Source organism: Microcebus murinus, chromosome 7, assembly GCF_040939455.1.
Source record: "Microcebus murinus isolate Inina chromosome 7, M.murinus_Inina_mat1.0, whole genome shotgun sequence".
NCBI classification, from domain to species: domain Eukaryota; kingdom Metazoa; phylum Chordata; class Mammalia; order Primates; family Cheirogaleidae; genus Microcebus; species Microcebus murinus.
Genome location: NC_134110.1, coordinates 63743749 through 63766068, shown reverse-complemented (window position 1 = coordinate 63766068; position 22320 = coordinate 63743749). Strand labels below are relative to the sequence as shown.

General features: G+C 41.9%; 1 protein-coding gene across 3 annotated transcripts in view; it reads right to left on the bottom strand.

Moving 5' to 3' along the window:
- NIPAL2 (NIPA like domain containing 2) overlaps window positions 1-22320 on the bottom strand; it is a 114590-nt gene that overhangs the window by 71255 nt on the left and 21015 nt on the right. For 2 of the 3 annotated variants that reach the window (XM_012762001.2, XM_076005134.1), the window contains exon 1: window positions 13222-13442. The exons of the other annotated variant lie outside the window; for it this stretch is intronic. In XM_012762001.2, the coding sequence (XP_012617455.2) occupies window positions 13222-13341 (120 nt within the window). In that variant the 5' untranslated portion in view covers window positions 13342-13442. Of the gene's footprint in view, window positions 1-13221; window positions 13443-22320 lie in introns of those variants that run through there. 3 annotated transcript variants of the gene reach the window in all.

The following is a 22320-nucleotide window of genomic DNA, read 5'->3' as shown; positions in this document are numbered from 1 at the left end:
TGACTTGCTCATCAACTCATCTTTGCAACCCTAATGACTAGTATAGACTTTGTAGAAGTTGTTTATTAAATATCATTTGAACTGAACTACTGTGAGATCAATTATAAACCATCTAGAAATAGTAAATTTTGATCTCTAGGCCCTACAATGATCTCAAAGGGAGTAACTATTTTATAATCAACTAGAGTATGAGTAAATTAAACACTAAGATTCTGTGAGAGCAAAACTTTGTTCCAGAATTTAGATTTCAACAAGAGTGCAATAAAAAGCTGCTTGCTGACTTTTAAAATCTAGTGAATTCATATCAAACTGAAAAAATAAGAAATATATAGGTATAAAGCAACTGTCAGAAACAGTTTCCTGATAATACTTAGCATACCTTACTGTTTATTTTTCTGAATCTTGTCTAATTATTCAAGGTTGATTGCATGCCCATTAAATTCACTTAATATATACCTGTGAATAATAGCAATATAGTAAGTGCTCATTAATGTCCCTAATTGTTGGGGAGAGAAGCTTCAAATGTGCCATGCTTTTAAAAGAAGGTGGTTTGATTACCTTCAAGGACATAGAGTAACTTGAGGTAACCATTACTAAATACTGTTTCCAATTAGAGGCTCTGGTAAATGTGTTTTAATGACTAAAACTCTTCATCTGTAATCAGAAGTATCATTTGCATACACTCAGCAGGCCCTATAAATTTGCCATTAAATTAGTTTAAAGATGTCTAGTTTACATCATTACTTATTCAACATGTTATCTGTTTTCTAACATTTTAGAATTAATGGAAGCTTAAACCTCCTCTCCTCCCACCCCTCTCTCTTTCTTTCTCTCTCTCCCCTCCCTCTCCTCTTACTGTTCTGGAGGCTGGTCAGGAAAGAGGACAGAGGGCCAGAGAAGGAAAGTGACTTACACAAAGTCACATAGCTAGACAGCAGCCAAATTCTGACTGCTGAATCACTGTTTATTTATAGACTGTAAAAGGTAACCTTCTGGCTAGTCAATGTCTTGTACTGCAACTTTTTAATTAGCAGAATTTGTTTCTTTTTCTCAGTGCAAATGAAATAAAGCAATAACAGTAGTCAGGAGGAAAGGTTGCTCCACATCTTAATAATGTAGTTACAAGTATGGGCCAGAAACATAGAAGATGCCCTTAATTTCTGCAGTGGTCACTGCTGTCACATCTGTAGCTTAATTTCTGGCTTTTCCAGGTTGTCTTGGCAAATAGAAGGTGGGAGCCACAGCAGATAATTTGTCTAGAATGAAGTTCAAAATAGCAGCACTGATATGTACTGAGATGTTTTAATTTTATTTGGAATAACAATCTCTGTTCTACTTTTTTGTGCCAGGATGTTCTTTAGATGAGTCAAATTGACCTGTAATATTGTATTGTTGGCCTGTAATCCATGGTAGGGGTTGTGGGGGGGGGGAAGGGCGAAGATTGGCCAGATGGAGGTGGGATAATGATAAAACAAGGGTGTGTGGAATTGGTAATAGTTGGTCCTAGTTCTGGCTTTTAACTCAACCATATTTCTGGTTTTGTCTTCAAAACACAAATTCAGAATCAGATCCCAAAGCAGCTAGTACATAGCTCAAAAGAACCATAGATTCTGAGCTAGTTTTAAACATAGTAATAGTTATACTCAACTCAACAACTGGAATAATGTTATCTCTTATTCCAGGCAGTAAAACATGCCTGAACAGGAAATGAGATCTACTTTCTTGTATCAGCAATACCACAGGTTGAGTGATTTAGGTCAACTAATCACTGCAGGAATGACCTGAAGGGCTTGTGCATGCCAGGGGATATGTCTGAGATGTGGGTGTTCAGTTCACCCCATCTTACAGTAAACTCTGAAGAATGAGCTGGGGTCTGGGCGTGGTGGCTCACATCCATAATCCTAGTACTCTGGGAGGCTGAGTTTGAGACCAGTCTGAGAAAGAAGAGCAAGACCTCGTCTCTACTTAAAAAAAAAAAAAAGAAATAACTGGACAACTAAAAATATATAGAAAAAATTAGCCGAGCATGGTGGTACATGCTTGTAGTCCCAGCTACTCAGGAGGCTGAGGCAGGAGGATCGCTCTAGCCCAGGAGTTTGAGGTTGCTGTGAGCTAGGCTGACGCCATGGCACTATAGCCTGGGCAACATAGTGAGACTCTGTCTCCCCGCAAAAAAAAAAAAAAAAAAAAGAATGACCTGGGGTTGTTTTGCATCTGCACCTAGTAAACAAGTAAGCACACAGCCCATCTCCAAGACAGTTAGGAAGGGACAGAAGGACATCCAAATATATCTTTAAGTATTGAGGGGCAAAGACTCTAAATGTGTACCACTGACTTTCAAATGGTTCATTACTATATACATATTGAAAAAGAGAGAGAGAACAAATATTTCACAATGTTAACAACTGATGAATCAATCTCCAGGTGAAGGACATATGGTGTTTATTGTATTACTCTTTTTACTTTTTTATAGGTTTGAATTTTTTCAAGCTAAGAAGTTAAAAAAAAACCTGTTTTTCAGGCTCAATGAAATTAAAAAGAATATGGATTCATTTAAAAATAGAATTAAAAGAAGAGACGATAACAAGAAAAGAAATAAAAAGGAAGCTGACAGAACCAAGAAAAGATGCTAAGGAGAAAAATAAAACTATTGCACAACTTAAAACCACAGGTAGATGCTGCTTGAGCAAAACACACAATGTGAAGGGAAAGGACGTGAAAGTGACGTCAGAGAGAAGATGGTAGACATGGGGCACAGACAACTCAAGGACACTCACATCAGATGTCATTCATTCATTCAGTATTTATTCGGCAATTGCTAACTGTTGGGTCCTGTGTCAGGAATCAAAGTGCAATGTACCCTCAAGAAGCTCAGAAGAAAAGAGAGCACAACCAATAACAAACTGACCACAGCCCGTGACATCTGTAACAGAGATATGCTCCGAAGAACCCCTGGGAACAGAGAAGACAGAGTACGAACCTGCCTAGGTTGGGGAGTGTACTCATTTCCTGTGGCTGCTATAAGAAATCACCACAAACTTGGTAACTTAAAACAACAAATATGTATTCTCTCACAGTTCTGGAGGCCTGAAGTCTGAAATCAAATTTTGCTGGGTTTAGGGGAGCTGCTCTCTCCCTCTCGAAGCTCTAGGGAGGATCTGTTCCTTGCCTCTTCCAGCTTCTGGGGGCTGCTGGCTTCCTTGGCTTGCGGCTGCATCACCACAACCACTGCTTCACATTCCCTTCTCCTCTTTGGTGTCAAATCTCCCTGTGCTTCCCTCTGTTTAGGGCTCACCTGGCTGATCCTGGAGACTCCCCCATCTCAAGATCCTTATCTTCATCGCACCTGCAAAGTCCTTGCTTGCCATGCTAGGTAACATTCACAGGGACCCTGGGATTAAGCTGCAGATATCTTTTGAGAGGTCATTCATTGTTCAGCCTACCCCAGGGAGGGAGTTAGGGAAGTCTCACCGGGTGATACTCACCAGGGTGAGTCCTTCTGGCAAAGGACAAAGCAAGTACAGTAGCACAGGGTGCAGTAAACAGGGTGGCGTGAAGGGCCTTGAGGCAGAGGACCACAGGGTGGCTGGACTGGAGAGGCAGGCAAGGAGCCTCTTTGTGCCATTGGTCTGTAGGCGGTGCTAAGACATGAAGGACTCTAAACTAGAGAAGGATGGGTCCAGATTTGGCTTTTGGAAGACTCATGCTGGCTGCAGTGTGGAGGATGGACTTGCACGGAGGGAGACCAGGGGACAGGAAGACCAAGTAGGAGATTGCTGCAGGAGCTTAGACTAGAGGTAAGGGCAGCGAGGACAGCACATTACAACAGGGCCCTAAAGAAACAATATTCATAGCAGCAAATGTTGGAGACAACCAGAAATATGGTAATGCTTTTTAGATTACTGGATGGGTTGTGCTATTTTTACTGCTAATCTCCTTCACTCTTGTAGATAATTGAGTTGTCTGCAATACTAACACAAACCAAGTTAAAACTATAATCCCATATGTGAAGAAGAAGAAAGAAAAATTTTCAGTCAGGAACAGATTTTTAATTTGTCTTGGTTTTTGTATGCTATAAGGGTATTTCATTCCTATCCTGAGAAAGTCTCATGACACTAGATCCAAATCTGGTGATTTAAAAGCCAACAGAAAAGGTCAGGGTTACATAACACAGTATATCATTGCTATTCTACAAGCTGTTTCATGCCAATTTTTAATCAACCTTGAAACCTAGGCAGAAAACCCCAACATATTGCCTTCCCATGCAATTAAGAACTATTACATTTGTCTTTTACTAGGGAACACATTTACTTACATAATTGTACATTCCTTATTTTTATTTTTTTTTTTTTTTTTTTTTTTTGAGTTGCCACCACATCTTTATTGCAAATCCCAGGGAGCGACTGATTACACCAGGAACACTCCTCCGTTAGTAGACGATGCAGTCATTCCTTATTTTTAAAAAACCAAATTCCATTTAGGATAAGCCTTAGCTTTACTAAGAAGCCATCCGTTTTTTGGCTTCTGAGAAATTTAAGTTTCAGCAGAACAAATTTATGGGAAAAGTATTACATTTAATAACACACCCATTGAGGGCTTTTAATACTTTGTTTTTTTTAAAAAAGCAACAATAGTTAAGAGAAGGCAAGGTTCCAGTTAAGGAAGTCTTAAACTTGGATCTATTACAACTTAATCCTGTATAATACTGGGGAGGGAATCTTTGAAACAAGGACAGACACGCTGAACACAAAGGAATGCTATCGTTTGCGTCCAGATCAATATGGGGCCCCATAACTTTCATATTTTGCAAGAACATGTTTCTAATAATAATTGTAACAACCCACAATCCTTTGTTTCGAAAGAAGCAGGGTTGCAGGCTGCCTTTTGCAGGGCCAGCCCAGGTTTGGAACAAGCCTTCCTCCCGTAAAGCTGGGTGCTGTGAGCTCCTCAGCTGCAACACTTTCCCCCACACCCAGGGGGTTTCCAGAGTCCATACCTGCTGTGGGGGGGAGCGATGCCTGCCTTGAACTGAGACAGTACTTTGCCAGCAGCTTCCCCTGAAGACTGAGCTCTGTCGTCTATGGCAGGCACCAGACACTGGGTGAGTTTCTGCCTCAATACGGGGAGAGATCGTGACATTGCCACCCATTGCCTCATCTCTGCCAGAGACTCCTGTGGCCCCCACCACCCACAAGACTAGATGTTTCTGAACTCAAAGCTGGAATCAAGTTCAAGTTTTCTGTATCTCTTGTGACTTGGGCTCTTCATTAACTCTAAAGGGCCAGTCCTCACGGCCAAGCTAATTTTTCCTAACCCCAAACTCCCTATTCCTGGCAAAATCCTCGCATTCCACTGGTCCAGCAGCCAGGTCCCACCATGCCTCGTGGTCAATGCACATGCGACACCCAGAGGACTCATGGATGGTAATTGCTATTTGGCTCTGCAAGTGTAGTTCAAAGACTCACAGAATGCAGTACGTGTGACTCACAGTTATCCTCTTCTTTACGGCTGTGGTGCTTACAACATTGGGGTTGTTCAAACCTTGCTCACAAAGAACTGCCCCCTTCTCCATTGCTGTGACACCAGCAGCCATACCCAAAGGCATATGACAGTATTTCCATTTCTGTTTTGGCTCTTTTATTTACACATAACAGTACTATGTTAGTCCTGGAAATTTAATGTGAATAATCCATCAGATAATATAAGGAGGGTGACTTCAAACCACTTCTTCAAATGTTTTTCAAGTATTTCTAAAGCATTCTCTCTCTCTCTCTCTCACACACACACACACACACACACATACACACACGTATATCACAAAAATACAGCTACTTTTTGAGGCCACGGTCCATGCGAAAACTTCTTCAATATCACTTGCATATTGAGAAGAGTTCTCTGCTCTCTGCTCGTGATTTTGCTGCACAGAATGTTGGTTGCATTTCAGGCCCTCATTGTCAATTAGCTGATAAGGCTTACAGTGGGCTTAAAGAGGGAACTCAGTGCAGATATCTCCCAAACAGCCCTAGGAAATAAAGACCACCCCCAAGAATTCACATGATTCACCTCGAACTTGAATGAGATACTCACGATGCTAACATGGCCTCTAGGATTCCACACAGCAACACTCACACACCATACGGGTGTCATCTAAAGACACTAAACTTTTAGGAGATTCCTACGTAACTACTGAAAAGGCAGCTGTTGATGGTAAAGCAACTGCCAAGCAAGTAGAGGCAAGACAGAGACCAAGCAAGGGACACTGCCTTTGACAGCTGACTCCCTTTGATTTTTCCATCAGTAGGCCAGAGGCCTTTGCAGAATTTCTTTGGAGGGGAGTGGATACGTCTAGAACTTGGAAAAAAGTCATTGCTTAGAGATGATGTTAACAAAAATGTTTCAGAAATTAAATCTATAATCTAAGCTTTTAAGGAGATTACTGTCTAGGTCCTACTTGCAAAGACAAGGCAGGCTAAATGAGGAGTTATTTGCAGGGGGAGGGGGGTCTGCTCCTGTGAGCCAGGGTATAGAAAGGGAAGGTCCTGGGTGAGCTGGGAGGGGAGTTCGCCTGAGGGTTTCTCATGAAGACAACAATCCTCAGGACAGGACTCGAGCCCACTCGCTGGGCATCTCTCTTTGGGCCACACAGTATCCCCTTCTCTTGGTGACCGTCATGTGGGCGTCCAGTCCTCACCAAGGTGCTTTGGGAACACCAGGCCCCAGGACTCTGGCCTTGGTGACTGGTGTGGGACAGGACACGGACCAGACATCAAGCAGTTGGACTAAAGCCCATGTTTTTTCTTTAGTGGTTGAGAAAATCAAGCTCTTCCCTCCTGGGAGTGAAAGGGAATATGTAGCCCAGAGGTATGAATCTGATAAAAGTGGAACCAAAAACCGGAGGAACAAAAGTTTAAAATGAGGAGTGAGAAACTGAGTGTTCAACGTATTGTTCGAATCCCTGGATCAAGGCTTGCCTGACCCAGAGTTCTTCTGGCCTTTTATATAATCCAAGAATGGATTCATTTCTTTTATTATTTAAGCCAGTTAAAGTTAGGTTTTTCCATAACTTGCAACCTAAAGCCTCTTACTTTACGAAGCATTTGTGGTAGGGAAGCTAAGTTCAAAGGCCAGAGGAGAGACTGACTCCTATGGCAAGCTAAAGAATTCAGGCCAGTGGTTAAGTTCCTAAAGAAGGAAACAATTTGAGAGTTACAGAGAAGGTGAGGTGATGCTATGGTCTGAATGTGTCCCTCAATATTCATGTGCTGGAAACTTAATCCGCAAAGCAACAGTGTTGAGAAGTGGGACTTTTAAGAGGTGATTCTGTCATGAGGGCTCTGCCCCCATGAATGGATTACTCTTGCTATTGTGGGAGCGGGTTTGTTATAAAAGTGAGTTTGGCTTTGTCTTGCTCTCTTTTGTGCACTCTCTCACCATGTGACTCCTTCCGCCATGTTATAATGCAGCAAGATGGCCCTTACCAGATGCGGGTCCCCAACCTTGGACTTCTCAGCCTCCATAACTGTGAGCCAAATGAACTTCTATTGTATACAAATTACCCAGTCGGTGGTATTCTGTTGCAGTAGCACAAAAAAGAACTAAAACAGGTGATTTAGGAAACTAGTGCTGAGGTCATAGGCAGACAGCAGGACTTCATTTTATGCAGACCAGGTATGACATGCCAAGCTCAGGGTAGGCCTTTGAAGGAGTCATGTCAGGGCAAAAACAATCTTCAGGGAGGTGTAGAGCTCATGGCTAAACACACATAGTCTATATTTACATTAGAGATCAGTCCGCACCTTGCCAAAGATGACAAGATACCATTCCAAGAGTGATGTAGGGCTGGGCAAGTGACCAGGGCGTGTACCTCCTGGGAACTATGCACAGGAGAAGTGGGTGTTATATGCCAGCCCATATAGCAATTAAGACACCTGGTGGGCCATGACAGATGGAGTGAAGAACTTTGACTTTATGTAAAATGTAAGTCTCTTAGAACATAGGGAGGGGAATAGGTAATAAAAGATATAAACTAAATAACAAAAGAATTGGTCCTTCAAAATAAAAAAAAAATCCAGGTAAAATAAATGGCACAAAGTCTTATGTTAAACCTGAATGAGCCTTCCCTGGTTGTGGGTGCTGGTCCTGCTGATCGGTTAAACAACAGGCAAGGTCTATGAAATATGATCACACTACTGACACCAAACACCTCTGTCAGCTGTTCCCAGTGCTACACACCCTATCTTTCCAAACCTAGAAGTCTGGAAAATGGCAGAAGACATGGGAATAATCCTTGCCTTAGCACTCCAAGATATCAAATGTTCTCATTAGGAGGAGTTCTGGAATATGACTACTCTTGGAGAGTAAAAGGGAAGCAAACATCAAAGGGAGTGAGGAAGGCCCTAGATATAGAGAAACAGTGGTTATAGTTTTAAAAAGCAAAGTTACATCAAATAACTGACATGACTTTTCTTATTTCCATTTTTAATGGGCGAACCCCCCAAATTACTAATTATGAGATCTATATTTTTATGACATTGCCTATAATATAGGTTGATTATGCTACTGCTAATAATAGCTAGTGCTTATCAGGTACTTTCTATGTGTCTGGTACTTTGCTAACTATTTGATATGCATTATTTTATTCCTACAGCAACCCTACAAGGTCTGTATGTATTATTTCCATTTTAATAGAGAAAGCCCAAAAACGGAGAAATTGAGAAACTTGCCAACACATTTAGTAAAGAGGTTGAGCTTTTAAAACAGCATGATACAGAAACAAAAAGGATAACTTTGGGGAATGTCATGCTTTCCATGGTAAGCTCTCAAATGCCAATTTGAATAATCATTAACATTTTAAAAGAAATTGTTTAAATAATTCTCATAAGCAAACAAAATGACTATGGCATACTATATCCTGCATCACCCAGGTGAAACATGCAAGTTGAACAGTCATAGCAATGCTAATATTATTTTTTAAACTTTTTAGAATTGTAGAATATAATATAGACAATTGCAAAGAGAAATATTTAGATAAACAAATCACTCTAATGAATTATCATAAGGCAAACACCCTTGTAACCACCATCCACATCAAGAAACAGAAATTGGGCCCCTGTCAAAGCCCTCCCTTTGCCCTAATCCCATCAAAACCCTCTCCCTGTCCCTGAAAAACCGCCGGCCTGTCTCTGTGGCAATCACTTTCTTGCTTTTCCGTATAGTTTTATCACCCAAGTGTGTACCCCTTGGTACAACTGTAGTTGCCTTTTTTCTGCTATGTCTTTTAAGTCTATTTTAATCTATAGATTCTCCCACCATCCATTCTGTCCCTTTTTTTCCTTATAAAAATGATTTTTGAAGAAACTAGGCCACATAAACCTATAAACTGCCAGAGTTTCCCACAGCCTGGATTTGACTGCATCAATGTGAACATTACAACTAGTTAGTATGAATCAAGCCATAAGGAGGGTATCAGGTAGATCTAAATGCAAATACCTGGTCTGCCAACTTCACAAAGGCATTAAAACTATTCCTCTAACAGGGACCAGGAGACTTATTTATTCTTTTACAAAAGCAAACAAATATAACTGTTTCCTTTACAAAAGCAAACAAATATATTTGTAAATATAAACAAAATAAAACAGAAAAAGGATTTTTCTTAAGAAGGAAATGGAAAGGACCAACAACCTCTACCCAGCCCTTTGATTATTTGCAAGTTTTGACACTTTTCTTTTTTTAAGAGACAGAGACAGTCACATGCAGCTACCAGCAGCAAAGAGATAGATGGTAGCAAAGCAAAATCAATAAAAGGGCAATACAAAGCTTAACATGATTGTTTTTTTCAATACAGCAACAGAAGCCACATTCATGGTCTCCTTCACATTTATTCTTACACCACACTGTTTTCAAGCCTTGGCTTCTAGCAATGGCCTTTAGGCATGGCCTAAATATAGCTTTGCAGTTACAGGCATTTACTCTAAGACAGTGGGGCACGTTATTTAACACAAGGTCCCTTATATGAACAGTGAGGGTAATATTTATCTTAATGAGGTTGTTGAGGGGCTTAAATGAGATAACAGCTATAAAGTGTCACATGGTAACTGCATAACAAATGTCAATCTCTTCACTTTGCCTCTTCCCTGCCAAATTGTACCAATTTTCCTTTAAATATCTTGACTTTAAAAACTCAAGCCACTGAAAATCAAAAGTTCAAATAAAGGGCATAAAAAATTCTGAAGTTTCACCTCACTCTATGTATAATAAACCTTTTCAACAATGTAATTGTGCATTTGGGTATTTAGCAATATGCATAAACTTAAAGAGGCAACAGCAAAACCCTCCTTCACAATATTTCCCACATTATTCTTCTCCTGTCCACTCCCTTTACAATCTTGCTAATTTCGCCCTAATTTATATAACCACATAGCATAAGAGACCTTGGAGATCTTCTAGTCCAACCCTGATTTTACTGGTAAGGAAACCAAGCCATGGAGAAATTAAGGGACTTGCCCAAGTACAAGTCAACAGATTCTGGTGCTGGTTGCCAATTAAATGCCTATGGGGTGGGGCCAATAGGTAAAAGAAATGAGAACAAAGGGAGAGGCTACAGTGGAGGCTCCAGCTCACTGTGGTCATGTGGGAAAAGGGCTCTGTTGCTAGAACTTCTAATCTTTAAAGAGATGATGGAAACTTGAAATTTTATATTTAATCTCATTCTTAAATGTTGGCAATGTATTAAACATTTTTTAAACTCCTCTGCAGGTCAAGCAAGACACATCTATGGACTGGATTTCGTCCACAGCTGGCCTGTTTGAGTCCTCTATATCCTGCTAATCCTACTTTAAATTTCTTTTATTTAATTTGCTTTGATTCTTGCACTTCCTGCTCAAGAAAGAAAGAAAAGAAAGAAAGAAAGAAAGAAAGAAAGAAAGAAAGAAAGAAAGAAAGAAAGAAAGAAAGAAAGAAAGAAAGAAAGAAAAGAAAAAAATCTTCAGTGGCTCCCCATTGTCTAAAAGATAAAGTCCAAACTTCTTCACCGGTCCTTCATGGCAATCCATGACTATATCTAAGACCCTAAACCATATTTTCACCTTACAGTCAGTCTCCATTTTCCACTGCAACCAGAATGACAGCAGAATTGTACCCTAGGTAGGGAAATGTTCAGAAAGGTACCTGGCTAGGCTATCAGCAAAGAGATGCTGCAAATATTTCAGTTGTGACAAACTGACAGAAGCAAGCATCATTAAACCCTGGCTAGCCAGTGACCAAGGTTAATTTTGATTGTGGGAGTCAAAAACTTATTATCTCACACTTTGTTTTTCTGGAACCACCCCATTTTGAGCCATCTCTATTCTGCTACTGTCAGAAAAGAAAAGAATAGAAAAGTTATACTACATTTTACTTGTACTGGCCTAGACAGCTAGAGGCACTCAATAAAATGCTCATTGAATGAAGTTTAAAGATTAATTTTAACTTATGCTTAAAACAAATACAATTACTGAAAGGGTAAAATACCACATTCTTTTTTTTTTTTTTTTTTTTTTCCTTTTTCACATTCTTATAAGATAGCCTAAATTTGCACAACAATGGGAAAAGTTGCTTCTTTCCCAATTGTAATAAAAGAAAAAAAAATAAAACAATGGGAAAAGTTGGTAACAGTCTTATCCCAAACCAGCAATAGTTAAGTTGTCAGCTCAGTAATTACAATTAGCATATTCTGGATACACCCTTTCTAACCTGTATAAATACACACTGTCAAAGGCAAATTAAGCTTTGCAAACATTATTTGTCTCACATTTGTGTCATGTGATAATGTGTGTTTGGGTATCAGAGAGCCAAGACAATCAAGAATTCCAGGAAATGTCAAAGAAAACTAATGACTACAGAAATTTCCACTACGAAAACAATGTTTTCCTGTTTTGGATGATGCCACAGTAGGTCACATCTACTAACCCTCTAATTCTTTACCAAGAGGGGATAAGTCATTCTTAAACTTTTATTGGGAATGCATCCAGTATAAGCATAATGTAACAGATAGACTCAAAGAACATCCCATAAAAAGTGATTCTTTTCTTTGTAATTCCTGTGGGTGGAAGGAAGGAGAGAAATGAGGAAAAGGTACAATCATTCAAAAAGAGGCTCTGAGTCTTCTCATTTTTCATATTTTAGTATGTTTTGTGATGAAATGGACTTAAAGCAATACTCTCCCTCTTGAAAATTAATAAGGTGGACATGCTTACTCATCTTATTCCTTACAAAAAATTATCTTCTTCGTTCAGAAACTAGCATTTGAGATACTTTTCAAGCATAAATAAGGAATCTAGATCTTCGGTTATTGGTTAAAATCCCTGATTTAGACCAATAGCAACAGATATTTTATGATTATATTGTTGTAAAATAAAAATGTCAATGTTTTGTTAAAGACCAAGAACAAAGCAGCAGTTATGGAAACAGGAGGAAGCCTGGAGTCCAGTGTTCAAGCTCACTGGCCCCCACTGGAAAGAATATGAATGAGGGCTGGCCAGAGCTCTTTATCTGACCTTAAACCAAACCTAAAATAAATGGGGTGCTCCAGCCCCTTTTGATCTTGTTAAATGTATATTTTCAGTGTAAACTGGCCTTGTTTAGGTTGGCAATGTTTTCCCAAAGGGCCCTACAGTTGCAACCTGAGAATATCACCGTTCCTGGCACGGAACTGGAAGAGCTGGGCTGAGAGAGCTGGGCTGAGACACTGTGCACAACACACACACACACACACACACACACACACACACACACACACACACACACACACACACGGGGCATCTGCGTGAGTTGACATTTGGTTGCCCTTACTGGGTTCCCTGCTTTTGAGAATGGGGTGCCACTTTTCTTTTAACTGTAAAAGGATCGTGGGGTGAAAATGAGTACCATTCACTCCCCACACTCCTAGAATCCTTCCGGGGGTAAGAGGGCGGGATAGGGCTGGGGAGGCGGGATCCGTCGGGGCCCAGAGGCCCAGGGCCAGCCCGCAGAGGTCAGGCCGAAGCCCTGGGCGCCCTGCTCTCCCAAATAAGCGGGGGGGAGGGAGGGTGTTGGTTTAAGTCAGTGCGTGGAAACGTCACATGTCAGCCCTTCCCACTCGGACAGCGTGGGTGTCCTCCCGAGAGTGGCAGGACTGCGGCCGAGCGCAGGGGCGCCCGGAGCCGGCGCCGGGGCTGCGCGGGGCTGCAGGGCGGCGGCCCTTACCTGGTTCCTGCGGTACCACGCGCCCGACAGGGAGCCGTTGCCGGCGCCCGGCACCCAGTACGAGAAGTTCAGGGACAGCTCGTCCAGGGCGGCCGAGGCGGCGTCCCCGGGGCCCGCCATTCGGTCTCGCTCCCGGTGCTCGGGCTCGGGCCGCGGCCGCCTCCCGGCCGGGCTGCACCGCGAGGAAGCGAGCCGCGCCCGGGCCGCGCCGCAGCCACTTCCTGCGCGGTGCCGGGCGAGGCGGGCGCGCCGAGGCCACCTGGCTCCCGCCCCCGCGCGGCCGCAGGTGCGGCGCCCGCCCGCCCGCCCCCGGCGCCAGGTGCCCGCGGGGATCCCGGCCGTCCTGCCGGGTGTCCGCACCTGTGGCTGCGAGAATGAGGTCGTCTCCAGCGCGCTCAAGGGAGTGGGAGAGAAAGGAGACATGGACCAAACCTAAGCAGCTACCGTCCCCCGTCTCTAGCTGGCAATTCCAATTCTCCATCTCCATCTAGTTTTTCTCATTTATATTTTTTTAAATTGTTCGCATATGGAAAAGTAATGCGTATCCCCAAAACATAGTAAGCAAGATGAGAGTAAAGATTAGAGCGATTAAGTCTTAGTGCCAACATTTGGTAGATCCTTAGTAAATATTCCTGGAATGAAGGAAGGAATTCCCAGTGGTGGCTGGAGGACCCCAGCGTGGATTTGGTGAATGGATTGGGTTTACTTCAGATGGGACCAGAAGGAATCGCTGACAAGTTGCCAGCTACTGTGTAAATGAATTTAGGATGGAAGACAGTGTTAATGGTCTTAGGAACTCTAACCAGATGTTCTGGTTTTACCTGTATTCAAATTATAATGTGTTACTACAGATGATCTGTAAGGAATTTTTCACTTTGAGCACATCATATTGCTGCCTGAAGCTCTGGAACTTGCAATTCTTTTGTTTACACAACGCTGATTTTTCTTAGAGAATGTGCTTTGACTTCCATGACTTCAAGAAAGAGACATTGCTGCCTAGGAGGGAACAAGGGGAAAGTTTTCAGTGTTTCTTAGGGGAAATGTGCAAATGAGAGAAAAAAAAGTGAGAAAAGGTTATTTCAGATACAGAGAAACAACACACGTCATCTTGGAGGTTGTGTAGTTTTTTGTTTGAGGATCCAAAATGTTCGGTGAACAGTTAATAATGATAGTTAACTATTCCTAGTTTTAAGAGGCTGATTTATTTCAAATAAATAGCTGAAGGAAAAAAGTGTCTGTTTGTTATATATTTTTTTTTAATTTTTTTTATTTTGGCATATTATGGGGGTACAGATTTTAAGGTTTCAATAAATGCCCATTTCCCCCCTTCCCCCCAAAGTCTGAATCTCCATCATGACCATCCCCCCAGATGGTGCACATTTCACTCATTATGTATGTATATACCCGCCCCCCTCCCCCCTCCCACCTGCCCAATACCCTATTACTGTAGTACCTATGTGTCCACTTAGGTGCTACTCAGTTAATACCAGTTTGCTGGAGAATATATCTGGTGCTTGTTTTTCCATTCTTGGGATACTTCACTTAGTAGTATGGGTTCCAGCTCTAACCAGGAAAATATAAGATGTGCTATATCACCATTGTTTCTTAGAGCTGAATAGTACTCCATGGTATACATATACTACATTTTATTAATCCATTCTTGGATTGATGGGCACTTGGGCTGTTTCCACAGCCTTGCAATTATGAATTGTGCTGCTATAAACATTCGAGTGCAGGTGTCTTTTTTGTAGAGTGTCACTGGATCATTTGGGTAGATGCCCAGCAATGGGATTGCTGGATCAAATGGTAGATTCACTTGGATCGCTTTAAGGTATCTCCATATTGCTTTCCACAGAGGTTGAACTAGTTTGCAGTCCCACCAGCAGTGTAGGAGTGTTCCTCTCTCTCCGCAACCACGCCAGCATTTATTGTTTGGAGATTTTTTGATAAAGGCCATTCTCACTGGGGTTAAGTGATATCTCATTGTGGTTTTGATTTGCATTTCCCTGATGATTAGAGATGTTGAGCATTTCTTCATATGTTTGTTGGCCATTCTTCTGTCTTCTTTAGAAAACTTTCTGTTCAAGTCCTTTGCTGTGGGATTATGTGAAGAAACCTAATGTGAGGGTCATAGGGTTACAAGAAGGGGAAGAAGACAACACTCAAGGGTTGGACAAGCTGTTTGAAGATATAATAGAGGAAAATTTCCCAGGCCTTGCTCAAAATCTTGATATACAAGTTCTAGAAGCTCAGAGGACCCCTGGGAGATTCAACGCAAACAGGAAGACGTCACAACATGCAGTCATCAGACTAACCAAAGTATCAACTAAAGAGGCCCTTCTAAGAGCTGTAAGACAAAAGAAGCAAGTAACATACAAGGGAAAGCCAATTCGAATAACATCAGACTTCTCTAATGAGACTTTACAAGCAAGGAGAGACTGGGGCCCCATTCTCACTCTTTTGAAACAAAACAATGCCCAGCCTAGAATATTATTCCCTGCAAAACTAAGCTTCGTATATGAAGGAGAAATAAAAACATTCTCAGACAAGCAAAGGCTCAGAGAATTCACCAAGACAAGACCAGCCCTACAAGAAGTACTTAAAACAGCGTTATGCACGGAACATCATAATAATAACCCACGAATATAAAAACAACCAAAACCCAAAGATATTAAAGGCCAGATATTACAATGGCTCAAGACAGAAATCATAGCAACAACATGTTATATTTTTTTATGACATCACATTAATTCATGTCAGTTATTTTATTAATACTTCTTTCCCTTGGTATGCTTTAGGGCAAAAGTAACAGAATATCCAAAGAAGAGTGACTTTAAAAATAACTATCTGTTATCTCCAGAGGGATATGTCTCTATGTGGTTCTATGATGTCACTTCCATCTTTCTGCTCTGCCATCCCTGAGGTACTGCAGCAAGGGAGGCTGGGAAAATGATTCTTGGGCATTTCTAGGCTTGAAAGTGAGAGGTGAGCTCTGCCAGTCAGGACGAACAGGAATTGGGGTGGTGGTGGTGGGAGGGAAACCCACAGAGCCTGATTCAATCACTCATTAGTATTTTCTATCTGCCAGATTGTAAGTAGTTGTACAGTCGCTAACAAGCAAAATACTAAATGGATTTTGTTACTTTCCTGTTTAAAATACCTGGAAACCTCCCCATTGACACAATAAAGTTCACACTTTTTAAACCTGGCATATGAGATCCTTTATGATCTGGCCCCCATACTCATGTGAGACAAAGCAGCAAATGTAAAAAGCCAGGTTTGCTTGTGTCCACTTGCCAATATAATTTCACAAAGCCTCTCACTCTGTGATGATATGCAACTCTCTGGAAAGATACTTTAGAGACAAAACAGGATAGAGCACACGGCCCCTGAGTCACGATATTGCTTAAAAGATAAATTACCCCAGTCCTTGCCTTTTCCTACAGGTGAGATAACATCTGATGGGGTTAGCGATTATGCTTCTACACTCTATTCCCAAATGCACTTGAGCAATCTATAACCAGGTGATACCAAAACCTTGATGTGGTTTTGCACATCCTGAACCCCCCACCATCTGTCTTTAAACTGTGAACTGAAACACTCCTGGGCTATAGGCCTCTGTTTTCAGTCTTCACTATGACTTCTGAACAAAACTGACTTTAATTCTTTAAAAGCTTTGCTTTTTTCTTTAGTTGACACTCTGCTACACTCAACTCGTTCCCATTTTATTTTCTAATTAAAAAAAAAAACATTTTCAGTGTCTTTGCATTTGTTAAGAACCTCTCACTTGGGGAGGAAGACGGTGCTCGGTGCAGGGATGATATGCTATACAGCCCACCACGTGCTGTTCTCCAGACGCCAAGATGCCACTGCGGTTGCTGCTGCTGTCCTAGTGTGTGGGGGTGGTTAAAACGAAGAATTCGTGACCAGTGTTCCTTCCCCACAGTTCACAAGGAGGCGGCAGGAATGCCATGCGAACTATTTTGGTCCCAGCAGTGTAGGCAGAGCTGTGGAGATTGTTCTGTACTCTGTGATGGCCTCTACCTCTTGTGGGGTTTCTTCTGGAGATATCCTGCTCCCTTCGCAGGATGCCAAAAGCATTTGATTTTTTTTCCTGTCCTCAGCACTGAAATGTGGAGGTCTGTCTTCCAAAGTTAATTTGAAGAACTCTATCCTCGTGCCATGTCATTTGAAGTGCACTTTACCAGAAACTTTGAGAGCAGGGTTACATTTTGCCTACCTTGCCTGGGACCATCCACTTGCAGCATTAACAAAACAGTTTTTTTTAAAAAATTAATCTTTAGCACAATTCAGTTAACACTAGTTGTGTTATAAATAAACATTACTTATAACACATTTATTAATAAGTATAGGGAAGGATTCCTTAAACAAATACAAAAAGTACAAACCACAGAGGAAAAGATTGATAAATGCGATAAAACTAAGGACTTTTATACATCAATAGACACCACAAAGTGTGAAAAGATAAGTCACAAACTGAGAACATTTACTTATCACACATATGACTGAAAAAGAATTCACATCCAGAATATATAAGTAACTCCCACAGGTCAATAAGAAAAAGTCAGACAACCCAGGAGAAAAATGGGCAAAGACATAAACAGGTATTTTTCCTAAGAAAAAATATGAATGGTTAATAAACATATAAAATACATCCATCTAGCCAGTAATCAGAAAAATGCAAATTAAAACTCTCAATGAGAACCATTTTACACCTGCTGGTTGGCAAAACACACTTGTAAAAAAATTTACATACCAATTGGTGGTAAGGACACGCAGCAACAGAAATTCTTATTCAGTATTGATGCTATTAACTTTGGAAAGAATTTGGCAGTATTTAGTGAATTTGAAGATGTGCCTGTGAATTTTACTCCTAGGTACATACCCCAGAGAAGCTTCTGTACATGGACAGAAGGAGAGATGTACAAGGATAGCAGCACTCTTTGTAACAGAAAAAAACTGGAAACAGCTCAAGTGTCCATCAGCAGGAATAGTGAGAAAATGAATTTTGGTACATTCATATAATGGAATACTACACAGCAATGCAATTGCCTGAACCACAGCTACCCAGTATCCACATCACCATGGATGAAGCCTGCAAACATAATGTTGGGTTAAAAAAGCAAATCCATGGAAGATTATATACAGCATTATTTAAAAGCATTCAAAATTACACAATACATTGTTTAGGAGTACATCTATTTGTGGGAAAAACCTAAAGAAAAGCAAGGGATGATAAACACAAAATTTGAATGGTGGTTCAAAGTGTCAGCAATGATCTAATTCCTAAACTGGGTGATGGGTTACGTGGGCATTCCTATTATTATTATCGTTATTAAAGGTATACACTTAATGTCATATATGCTCTTTGTAACTATATTTCTTAACTAATACAAAAAGATGAATCCAGAAGAAAACCCAAGGTTATGTGATCAGAGGTTCCAAAAGTTCAAGATCAGCAGACCTGGATTTAGTCTTCTGCTCCTTATCAGCAGCATGACTTTGGGCAACGTCTCTGAGATTCAGTTTCCTAATTCATAAAGTAGGCATAACAATATTTATCTCCAAGGCTTTTGTGAACATTAAGTAATAGGTAATGTGAGTGAAAAACAGCTTGTATTTCAGCTCAGTTCACCAAGCACTTACTTTGTGCCAGGAGCCAAGGACAGGAAGTTGAATAAAGCAGGGGCCCCGCTCTCAGGAGCTTACACTGTTGTGAGTGAACAGACACATTGTGTAGGGAGAGCCAGCGTTACAAGTTAACTTCAGCATGAGAATGGGAGAGAACAAAGAAGATACCATCAGCTCAGGGTAGGAAGGCAGGTGCAGCCGGGGAAGACTACCTAGAAAGGGGGCTGACTGTTGGGAATCCTGAGATGTGTTCGCCACAGGAGGAAGGGAGGTGGGGGTGCACAGGGCTGGCAGCGGGCAGAGCATAAGCAAAGGCACCGAGGCAAGACTATCCACATTAGTCTTGGGATAAACATATCCTAAAATGGGAGTAGAGAGGCTGGCAGGACCAGAAAATTGAAGGCTTTGTGTGTTGGGTTGTCAAGGTTGGACTCAACTCTTAATGGGGAAACATTGAGTAACTTTATTGATTATTATTATTTTATTTTTAGAGGCAGGGTCTCACTCTGTTGCCAGGCTGGAGTAGAGTGGCATGATCATAGCTCACTGTAACCTTGAACTTCTGGGCTCAAGTGATCCTCCTGCGTTGTCCTCCCAAAGCGCTGGGCCCCACTGAGTAACTTCAGATAAAGGATCAGCAGGACAAACTTGGTGCTGTGAGAAGCGTTCCCCTGCTGGAAGGGCAGGCGAGGTTTGGGTGTGGTTCTAAGGGGAGAAACACCAGAGGTAGGAGACTAGCAGGAGACTGCTATGGCTCCAGTGAGGATTCTCTCCTGGAGAGAAGGAGGGATACGTAAGCAATGTTTAGAAGTGAAACCAGCACAACCTATCAACAGGGCAGGGGAGGGAGAGAGAAGGAAGAGTCTAGATGTGTTCTAGTTGGGGCTGTTGTATACAAAAGCAGCACTATTTCTTGATTTGGGGAAGAGGAAAGAGGAGCTAGTTTGGGGGGAAGAGTTTGATTTCAAGACTCATTGAATTTGAGGAGCTTGTGGAATATTCAAGCAGAAAAGGATGTGCAGAATGACCCTAAGGTGCAGGGGTGCTGTCAGGGCCATGGAATAGATTTGGGACTCACTAACCTGCAGGGATGAGACTGGCCAGGGAGAACAAATGGCCAACATCTTTTTAGAGCAATGGTAAAGGGCCAGATAGTAAATATTTTAGCCTTTGTGGACCATATGGTATCTGTCACAACTACTCAACTCTGCCATTGCAGTGTGAAAGCAGCCTCTGACGACACGTGAATGAATGCATATGACTGTGCTTCAATACAACTTCGCTTACAAAAACAGGAGGATGACTGGATTTGGCCCTGCTGACCTCTACTCTAGAGAAAAGAGCCAAGCACAGAGCCCAAGGCCAACAAAGACCACCTGAGAAGTAAGAAAATGGATTTGCTAGGGTTCTTGGCATGTGGGTGACAGGATCCCAAATCAAAGGGAAATTGATTAACTTGTAATTAAAACCCAGGAAGGCAGGGGTGGAGCTGGACCACTGGATCTAGGAAACTGGTTTTGGGATATGGGCTCCAGAAGATCAGCTTCACGTGGTAGGACTGTGGTCACAGCAGATCCTGATGTCCATTTCTAAGCCTGAGTTCAGAAAAGTAAGGGGATGAGGCAGGTTGGATTATTGTCCCCAGTTCTTCATGCCCCCACATGCAGGGATATTTGTCTCATGCATCCCCACCCATCGCTCAGTGACTGCCATTTCTCCCACTAGCGGCATCCTCCCAGTGATGCTGGGCTTGCCCACATGACTAGCTTTGGCCAATGGAAATGTAGTCAGAGGCAGTATGACAGTTTCCAGCCAAGACCTTTAGAGGTGTCACATGTCCCTGCTTGTCCTGTGCTCCTGTTCTCCTCCCTGAGAAGAGAATGCCCCCAGTAGCCGCTGCTCCAGGGGGGATAAAGAAATCTATGAAGTGAACCTGAAGCCAGTTCTTGCTGTCTTTGTCTGAGCCACATCAGACCTGTAGACTCTTGGGCAAGAAAATAAATTTTGGTTGTTAAAAGCCACTGATTTTGAGGGTATGCATTACCCAACCAAAACTCAAGGATATGCCCAACCAACTTTGATTATAAGTCTAGATGAAAAACTCTGATTGGCCTGATTTAGAACATGTGACCAATCCCTGGACCAATCACTGAAAACAGAAAGATTTAGTATTGTGATTGGCCCACGTGGGTCATGTGCCCACGGTACTCAGGGAGGTGGAGACATCACCAAGGTGAGGAGAGGGATGCTGAGCAGACAGGAGCAATAGCCGGTATTGTGGAAAACCAGCATAGAGTAGTGACATGGAAACTTGGGCAGGAGAATTACAAAAATGAAGGCATGTTGAATGGTGCCATTGAGAGGCACAACGAGGATACTGAGGCAATAAATGAAATGTGTTTATTGGCTTTGTCAATAAGGGATGGCCATTGGTGATCTTTTCCTGAGAAGTTTCAGTTGAGTATTAGAGGGACAGCCAGATTATAGTTAACTATAATATTTCAAAAAATAATTCACTGTAAGAATGTCAGTTATTACTAAAAAGAACCTTAGATAAGGACCAGATTAGGAATCAGGGAAGAGCCAGAAGTTTGATTTATTTGAGCATCACTTTGAAGTCACAGGGGGCTTCTGGGAAAAGGAATGTTAGGATCAGTTTACACATGAAGGAGACAATTCTCAGAGTAGGGGAGACCCATCTGGGGTGGAATCAAGGATCAAGGAATCAGGAATCAAGCACAGTCCTGGTATGACCCTCAGGACCTGCAGCAGAATTGTGTCTTTGGGAACAAGATATGAAGGCAGGATCCAAGCGATGTGGAATTTAAAACAGCAGGGTGTAGTGAGTGATCACTCGAGGGAGGGAGAAGAGGCCAAGGGAGGAGAGAGCTGATAAGAGTATTTGGTCTCAAGCCTGAAGAAACAAGAATAGAGCCAGCACTAAACAAAAGTACTGAATTGACAAAATGTTAACCTAGTGCCCACTGCCCATTTGAGACTCTGACCTTTTCTTGGCTTCTTTCAAGGCCTTTTTCCTTACAGTTCCTTTTACACCCTGTCCCACCTGCCTTTACTGACTTCTGACTCTGTAGGGCTGCCCAAGGCTGGGTCCCGCCCAGGACAGCACCCCAACATCTCCCCCCACCACCCCATCTTACCTCACCTCTCATTCCTTCACTCTCTACTTTCAAAGAGGCACCTGGGAATGAATCCATGCCTGGTTGTTAACACAATAGATCTCTTTCTTCTGTGGTTATTTGCTTTCTAAATAGACTCTCCTGGTAACACAAGGTCTTAACCCAAAGGAGTATTTCTGTCATGGTAAGAATTTGGGCAGATGGAGGTGGGGCAGGCAAAACTGCCCCTCAAATATTACCACATCATAGATTTGTTATATATAAGACTGGTCACAGACTAGACAAAGTATTGAGGGAAGTAAGATAAGAA